Raw genomic sequence first — 9,065 nt, 5'->3', positions numbered from 1 at the left:
GCGGAGGGCGGCGGGCTGGGGGAGGGGGCTTGGGAGCCGCCGCAGCTGCAGTGGCGCCCGGGACGGCCGCGGCTCCGGGGACCGGTGCAGCTGCAGTGGCGCCCGGGGGGAGGGGGCCGGTAGAGGAGGGAGCCCCTCCCGGGCTGGTGCAGTTGCCCGGAGGCCTCGGGGGCTCGCGCGCTGTGGCGTCGGGGAAGCGGTAGCAACCACCCTCCTCCCGCTGGCTGCTTCTTACGACTTTTCTTTTGTTGTTGCCGTGACCCGGGTCTGTTTTCTCGTCTGTTGTTTAAGGTGTTTTCCTGCTGCACCGGCTCTACGCCCTCCACCTCCTTCCCTGTGGTTTTAACCTTCCTCTTTCCCCGTGTGTTTTATGCGCAGCGAACTAAGTAAAGATTTGCATTTCTTCCCCACTCGGCACCCTCCGCCCCCACCTCTTTGAAAAACAACTCCCCCATCCTCACAAACCCTCTATGGATCCGCGGTAGCAAGACGTGGAGGGGTTGATTTGTGGAGTGGGAGTCGCTGGCCCATTGCGGTGCTTGGGACTCATTAAACTGTCACTCACCCCCCACCCCACTGGGTAAATGGGGTGATTAATGCCTGATATATTGGAATGGGGCGAGGGTGTTTGTGGAGAATAGATTGCGGGGCTGGGAAGAAATTTATTTCCAAAGAGTGCCTTCCACAGAGGCATTCATAATTCTGTCATTCACTGCGAAGTTAGGGAAAGTTAGGCTTGAGACTTTAGGGAAGGCGAGGAAGACAGGACAGAGTCGTTGGGTTTTGTTACTCTTTAACTTTTCTGCCACGGCTTTCTAATGGGAAGCTTTCTTTTCTGCGTCTCCCCAGACTCTTGGGAGGGTGAGGAGTAGGAGAGGAGCTGGGGCCTGAGGCACTAGCGTCTCAACCCAGGTGATAACCACTGTGTTCCCGGGGAGCCTTTCTAATGGGAACGGAGTGGTTATCACCTGGGCTGGGACGATTGTGCCTCCAGCTCCTTTCCCACTCCTCGCCCTTCCAAGAGTCTGTGGAGTTGTATTTGACATTCATAGATGTCGCAGCACCCTGCATGGCACTGGTCAGCCCTGGTACGTTTTCATCAGCCATTAGAAAAGACCCACAAACTCCAGCTAAAAAGTTCCCAAACTTACTAAACCTGGCTTTTTTAACCACCCCCCCTTCTCTCCGAAAGATTTGCTTGAGATCATAAACATTACAGAGCGACCCCCCTCAAAAGATTGTTACAGGACACAGATCAAGGGGAAGGCAAGGTTCAGCTTTTTCTGAGCAGAGAGATGAGCTGGGCAAGGGCAGCATTCATTTTAAGTGCCTGTAGCAGGTTGCATCAGTTTATTAATCGGTCTCACTGAACTAAAGTACTTTCCAGGATTTCAGAAAGTACAGTTTGAGCTTGTTGGTACTGAGAATTGAAATTTGCATTAACTGTGGCAGTGTGAGAAATCTTATCAAGAAGGTAGTTGTACATAAGTAATTAAGTAAGAGTGAAATAATAAGGTGATCGAGGCAGAAGTAATGAGTCTGCCAACATTTCCGAGGCATGTATACCATTATCTCAGCAGAAAAGAAAAAAGTGCGGTAATAATGTTGAAATGGGACGGGAGATGTCAAATGGGTTGGGTTTAAAAATATCCCTAAACTGTCTTTGAAACTAAACGTTGGAGTTAAATAAAAGTGAATCTGGATTTCCTGAATAGCACCGTGGCTTGAGTGTGCTGTCAGTATGTAAGCCAGTCCACCAACTTAAGACAGAAGTGTTGCTATTCCATAAATACAGTAGAACTCCATATGCTGAGTTTTTCAATTTCTTCTGTTAGAAAGTTTGGAAAAAAAGGAAGACTTTGAAGTATTTTGTTTATACTAACAGAAGAGAAAAGTTCTCCTAAGAAAAAGCTGGTGGCAGGAGTGTAGAGGAGTAGCATATGGCATTAAAAGGAGCACAGCTGGAGGTAGCATTTCCATCTGAACATGATGTCAGAGCAGCTGACAGCCTGCCATCCCTCAGCCTTTTATTCTAACACACAGACAGGGAGTTAGTGTGTGCGGATCTGTGGTGGAGAAGGTATCTCATTCCTCTCTAACATCATCTCCACTTTGCATCTGTCTCTCTTAGTCTGCTTTTTTTCCACCGATGTAACAGACCTGGAGCCAGCAAGACTCAGAGGAAAGGACTTAATCAGGTTTATGTGTCCTAAAGGTAGGAGTAGCAGGAGATTAGATGGAGCATATTTCTGTTTTTGGTGTTTTGTTTATTTAATTTAAAAAAAAAAATCACATTACTTTTCCTAACCCAGTTTAGGAGTAATATATGATTGAGTATTAAATGAACATCTTAACTGGAGTTAAAAGTCTTGAGCTTGTTTAGTTTTAATTTTTATCCCTTTTGCTTGAGCGAGTAAATGTTGGTACACAGAAATATTTCAAGTTTTGAAATGTTAAGAAAGGCTTTGAAATATTGCTTTTTGAGATCACTTTGGATTAAAATGGTTTTTTGTTGTTGTTGCTCACTGCTGTTGAGATTCCTTTTGCTTTGGGGGTGTGGGGAGAAATAGTAAACTGTCTGGAATCCAGCATTCAAACTTATATGAGAAGATTATTCTAGTTAAGAAGCTAGATTGTTGTGTAATTAATTCCACTGTGAAACTTTATTCTTCAAAACATTCAGCAGCCTTACTGAAACATGCAGCTGTAGTGCTTTTGAAACTGAAGATTTTTTAAGAAGGAAAAAAAAAAAACCCCAAACTTTTGTCCCCAGGAGAATAGTTTGACTGGTTTCCTCATTTCTCTTTCAAATATATATTTAAGAGATCTTTTATTTCAGCATAACAATAATTATTTGCAGGAGTTTTTGTGTTAGCGACTAATTTAGAACTTGTAGATTTGAGCTGACTGAATTGGCCAGACAGCTGTAATCGCACTCCTCTATTCTTAATCTCTTTATCTGGGCAGCAGCTGCCATATGGCCACAGTCAGCTGGATCAGATGTTTATAAGCTTCCTTCTTCGTCCCTCTCTGTCCTCTCAGCCTCCTAATTTGATCACGGCTACCTTGTGAGCTGCCCTCCAATCTTTATTTTTAGCCCTCTCAAGGATTAGGATTGATGTTAGCTGTGGGGCACTTAAAGTGATTGTATTGTAAATCTTAGTTTATATTCTAGCTGGGGCATCTTGCAGAATGTGCTTGGGGTTAGGATGAAAGTTTGAGTCTATCTTGGGCAAAGTGTAGAAGAAGAAGGGAAGTAATTTCTGAATTTTAAATCGAGTGTATCCATTCCCAAAATGCACTTGCAGAGATGGGTGGTGTGGAGGCTTGCTTCTGGTCGCAGGAAAGGTGAAGTCGGGTTTTCTTTATTTTTACGGAGTTCACCCACTGTAGTTGAATTTTGACCCTTTGTACATCTTTGCCTGTCTTCCCCCTCCATTTCCCCTTCCCTCACCAGAAAACAAGGGAAACCATGCATATTTGAAAGAATAGGGGCCAGTGGGGAAACAAAATCTATCAAGTTATGTTGAAACAAAGTATTTTCTGTTGACTGAGGTGAGGCAGAGCCAGGAAAAAAAAGTTTCTTTTTCTAGAAAGGCTTTTTTTTTTTTTTTTAATGTGGAACCTGTAAAGCTTTGAGTTTTATTTAAGCATGGCATGCCTTTATTTTAAAAAGTTTGAATTAATTCTGATATGGAACTCGTTTTGCTTTGTAACGGATCAAAGTTCAGATGAGAATTTTCAGAGTTAAATAAAGCCCCTGTGGTTCCTAATGATCCAGAAGTACAGATTATACAAAGAAGTATCACCGTATTTTTTTTCTCAGTTCATTTAAAAAAATCTTTGGATTTGTTCATAGTAAGGATGATCTTTTCCATCTGTTGGTGTAGTTCCTTCTGATCTTGTACATGTGTGCTATACCTGCGAATCTTAAGGCATTAACATCTGTTTTTATACACGGGGCTTTTGTTGTTGTAACACTCTGACTTTAAAAGTAAGTTGTTTGCTAATTTTCTGGACTAATTATGCGATTTCATTTTTTTTTTCCTTGATTCAGCCAAATGTGTGTGTGTGTGTGTGTTTAAACTGTGCTTTCTAAGTACAGTTAAGTATCAAAAGTAATAAAAGAAAAAGGACATTAGAACAAGTCTTCTTGAATCTTCCAGAATATGTTTGGGACTTCTCTTTGTTTGTCCTGTGAGTTGTTCTCTCTGAACGAAAGCTATTTTGTAGATTTTGCAGGATGTAATTTGATGAGTGGAGTTAATTAAATTTCTCCTGAAAGAGATCTAAATTCTTCTTAGTAAAAAACTGTAGTTAAATGGAGGCTTTTAAAACTTGACTGGAAGTTCAGGGAAGGTGGAGATACATCAGAGGCTGTTTGGCTGGGTAGGGAAGTTCGGAAAGTGTACATTTTTCTTCTTGCTTTAGGTCTTGTGCGTGTGATTTGGTAGTGCTTGAGTCATAAGCCTGATTAAAATTCAGGGACATGTACCTCCGCGGCCAGAGCGGAATTATTTTTTTTTTTTATAAGGGGACTAGAGCACTGGAAAGTTGTTCTGACCGGGATCTAATGAGAAATTCCTCTCTTTCCAGGTTATGAAGACAGTATGGAGTTTCCAGACCATAGTAGACATTTGCTGCAGTGTCTGAGCGAGCAGAGACACCAGGGTTTTCTTTGTGACTGCACTGTTCTGGTGGGAGATGCCCAGTTCCGAGCGCACCGAGCTGTACTGGCTTCATGCAGCATGTATTTCCACCTCTTTTACAAGGACCAGCTAGACAAAAGAGACATTGTTCATCTGAACAGCGACATTGTTACAGCCCCCGCTTTCGCTCTCCTGCTTGAATTCATGTATGAAGGGAAACTCCAGTTCAAAGACTTGCCCATTGAAGACGTGCTAGCAGCTGCCAGTTATCTCCACATGTATGACATTGTCAAAGTCTGCAAAAAGAAGCTGAAAGAGAAAGCCACCACCGAGGCAGACAGCACCAAAAAGGAAGAAGATGCTTCAAGTTGTTCGGACAAAGTCGAGAGTCTCTCGGATGGCAGCAGCCACATGGCAGGCGATCTGCCCAGTGATGAAGATGAAGGAGAAGATGAAAAATTGAACATCCTGCCCAGCAAAAGGGACTTGGCAGCCGAGTCTGGGAACATGTGGATGCGATTGCCCTCAGACTCAGCAGGCATCCCCCAGGCTGGCGGAGAGGTAGAGCCACACGCCACAGCAGCTGGAAAAACAGTAGCCAGCCCCTGCAGCTCAACAGAGTCTTTGTCCCAGAGGTCTGTCACCTCCGTGAGGGATTCGGCAGATGTTGACTGTGTGCTGGACCTGTCTGTCAAGTCCAGCCTTTCAGGAGTTGAAAATCTGAACAGCTCTTATTTCTCTTCACAGGACGTGCTGAGAAGCAACCTGGTGCAGGTGAAGGTGGAGAAAGAGGCTTCCTGTGATGAGAGTGATGTTGGCACTAATGACTATGACATGGAACATAGCACTGTGAAAGAAAGTGTGAGCACTAATAACAGGGTACAGTATGAGCCGGCCCATCTGGCTCCTCTGAGGGAGGACTCGGTCTTGAGGGAGCTGGACCGGGAGGACAAAGCCAGCGACGATGAAATGATGACCCCGGAGAATGAGCGTGTGCAGGTGGAGGGGGGCATGGAGAGCAGCCTGCTCCCCTACGTCTCCAACATCCTGAGCCCCGCAGGCCAGATCTTCATGTGCCCTCTGTGCAACAAAGTCTTCCCCAGCCCCCACATCCTGCAGATCCACCTGAGCACGCACTTCCGTGAGCAGGACGGCATCCGCAGCAAGCCGGCCGCCGATGTCAACGTGCCCACGTGCTCGCTGTGTGGGAAGACTTTCTCTTGCATGTACACCCTCAAGCGCCACGAGAGGACTCACTCTGGGGAGAAGCCCTACACGTGCACCCAGTGCGGCAAGAGCTTCCAGTACTCGCACAACCTGAGCCGCCACGCCGTGGTGCACACCCGCGAGAAGCCGCACGCCTGCAAGTGGTGCGAGCGCAGGTTCACGCAGTCCGGAGACCTGTACAGACATATTCGCAAGTTCCACTGTGAGTTGGTGAACTCCTTGTCTGTCAAAAGCGAAGCACTGAGCTTGCCTACTGTCAGAGACTGGACCTTAGAAGATAGCTCTCAAGAACTTTGGAAATAATTTTATATATATATAAATAATATATATATTATATATATATAAATAGATCTCTATATAGTTGTGGTACGGTCTAAAAGCAGTCTTGTTTCCTGGAACTAAAAAGTTGGGATATTAACTTGTTTTTGCACTTTAGAATAGCATGAGAATCTCACTAATTTAGCATTCTGATAAAAGAAACTTTAGAGTATGTCAGAGAATAGAGAGGTGTTTTTCCTTTGAGGGGGTAGGGGAAGTAAGCCAATAAGAACCTTTTAAACAAATCGTCCTATCACAAAATGCTTTCATATGGCTTAATTTTGTCAACTCTGCATTGTCTTTTGAGCTCTTTTTCCCCCCAACAATTTTTTTTTTTTTTAAAGTAGAAATTCCCTCCAGTTTCATTAGCCTCTTTATATGTCTCAAATTGCATGAATTTTTCTGGCTGTTGGAAACCTGAATGCTTTTAGACCCAAATGGAAAATTTCTGAAATGCTGGATTATCTATTTTTAAACAAGCAGTTGACTTAAAACTTTCTGTGGCAACTTCTGGTTTTCTGACGGTTCCCAGTGAGAGAAATTCTGAAAGTACACTGGGATCACTGGGACACTGTCTTGTGAAGGTTTGCTTGGGATGAAAAAGGATATTGCAGCTTCCGCAGTGTTGAACTGTGTGTTTAAAAATGTGAATTACTGTTATTGTATACTGTAATTGATTACATGGGCTGGGGGGGTGTCAAAGAACTTGACAGGTCGTGTTGATGCTCTTAGTTGAGTCTTGAAAAGTAAATATTAACGCTACAGAAATGCATGAGTTTCAATATATTTTTTGTCTTTGTTTGCATTGTATAACTTTAACGAGTGAGTTTAAAATTATTTAATTTCCTTAGAAAAATAGCACCATTTGGAAAAAAAAAACTGGTGTTATGAAGAACGTAAATGCACTGTTTTTATTTTTATTTTATATAATTTAAATCGACTTTCCCACTGTCTTTAAGTTGAAACTGTTAAGCTGAATAAAAACTTAAGCTGCAAATTGATAACTTCGCTACGTAACAAGGAAAATATAAATGTTTACAAACGGCTTAAAGATTTGCATGTGCAGTGTGCATTTATAACAAACTTCTAATTGCACAAAACCCATGCCAGCTCAGAGTTTAGGTGTACACATTTACCCAGTTGAGCATTTTTAGAATAACTACTGCACAAATTGACAATAGGTCATTCTTTTCTTTTCTTTTTTTTTTTTTTTTTGTTTGCTCCCCTTTTCTTTTTTCTCCCCTTCTTCCTTACCCTCCCTCCCCTTGCTCCCCCCCCACCCCCTCACCCCCTACTCATGAAAAGATTCTATGGACTGAAAAAGCCCCAGGCTGAAAGGACTGGACTGCCTTGATTGACATGGGGAAGGGGGTTAGTAGACTATGTGTATCACGGCAGCAGAGGCTGCAGCCCACCGTGTGGTTTTAATGACCAGCACGCAGGGCAAAAGCATTTTGCACAGTGTTTGTTTTCCTGTCTTGCACTTACAAATAAGGTCTATGGGAGTAGCATGGAAAACGTTTGCTGTTTTTCCCTTTTTTTTTTTTTAATTGCTTTTGTTTAAAATTTGATCGCCTTAACTACTGTAAACATAGCCTATTTTTGTGCTTAAGATACTGAATGGAAAACTCCATTGTGTGTTGCTGGACTGTTTTGGAAATATTTGGTCAAATGTGTGTTAATTTGGCTGTAATGGCATTTAAAGCAAACAAACAAACAAAAAAAAGCTGTGAAAATGGCCTTGGAGCATTATCTTTAGTTACTTGAAGAGTTTTTAGTTGTTTTTTTTTTAAATACAGTTTATGTTAAAATAATTTTTATTAATTTAGAGAAGACAATCAATGTCTGTGAGAAAACGGACTTTCTTTTGGATTTTCTTTTCGTGGTCATCGTGAGCGATTGCTTTTTTTTCCTTTTCGTAGTTTCACATTCTTCCTTTGTTCTAAAACTCAGACTGACATCTAGCTTTGACAATCATAGTAGGTTTTATTTTCCTGAGGGGGGAATAACTTATAATGCTGTTTAGTTTTGTACTATTGGTGTGTTGGTGAATTTTTAAACTGTGTGCTAACTGCAATAAATTATATGAACTGAGAATCTCGTGTGCAGTTTCATTGTAATTAAATACAGGTTCTACGTAGGTGTCATATGTGACATCTTTAATGTCAGTTTTATTCGGCTGATGAAATAGCACTCCAACGGAAATACGTAAACATTCGAGTCATTTAAGAAGAAACTAAAGGCACATGTTAAAAATGTGACCCATTTTCTGTAATCTGTATCAAGAACATTGAGGTAATTCTCTAGAAGCTCGTGAACCCCTGAAACTTCAGTGGCAGCGTAGGTTTTTCATAATACAGCTGGACAACTACTAATCCATACACTGTAAATCACTTTTCATGTGTAATTTTATCCTAAGTTGATTGGTCAAATCTATTCTGTGTTCTGGTTTAAGTGGAAAATTGAAGGAGACCGGATGTCTTCATTTGGAAGACTGCTTGGCTAATGACTGGAGTTCAAGGCAATTGAATTAGCAGGAATGTGATTGTTCCAGAAGAGCTATACACGTACTTTTTGTTGCTGGGAGCACTTACAAAGTTCCCAGGTTTTAATTCTCAAGTTTTAATTTTAAAATGTAATTAATACACGCACACTTAGAAGAACTCTTCTGACCTTTTTTCAATCAGCCCAACTTCATACTTGTCCAGTGGGGTATATGTCAGGGTAAGAAGTGTTACTGGTTGACCTAGGGAATTGACAGAATGCTACACGTGGGGCCACCGTCCAGGAAACCTCCTGAACAGTCCCGAGTGCAAGTAGGGCTAGACACCCAGAGGTTTTCTAAATCCTGAGATCTTAAAAGTCCATAAC

At 42.3% G+C, this 9,065-nt stretch overlaps 1 protein-coding gene across 1 annotated transcript; it reads left to right on the top strand.

The window, feature by feature from the left end:
- Positions 1-4,004: 4,004 nt before the first annotated feature.
- On the top strand, positions 4,005-8,291 carry ZBTB18 (zinc finger and BTB domain containing 18). The gene has a single exon (XM_023518568.1). It carries the CDS (start codon positions 4,611-4,613, stop codon positions 6,177-6,179), a length of 1,569 nt encoding a protein of 522 aa, XP_023374336.1. The 5' UTR covers positions 4,005-4,610; the 3' UTR covers positions 6,180-8,291.
- The last annotated feature ends 774 nt before the right edge of the window (positions 8,292-9,065 follow it).

Source organism: Otolemur garnettii, unplaced genomic scaffold (genome assembly GCF_000181295.1).
Source record: "Otolemur garnettii isolate 467f Iridium unplaced genomic scaffold, OtoGar3 scaffold00141, whole genome shotgun sequence".
NCBI classification, from domain to species: Eukaryota; Metazoa; Chordata; class Mammalia; order Primates; family Galagidae; genus Otolemur; species Otolemur garnettii.
Note: the sequence above shows the minus strand (reverse complement) of the source record. Positions and strands in the feature narration are given on the sequence as shown.

What these genes read in the sequence shown, in the direction of transcription:
- ZBTB18 (XM_023518568.1), top strand. Translation starts at nt 4,611, where the DNA reads ATGGAGTTTCCAGACCATAGTAGACATTTGCTGCAGTGTCTGAGCGAG.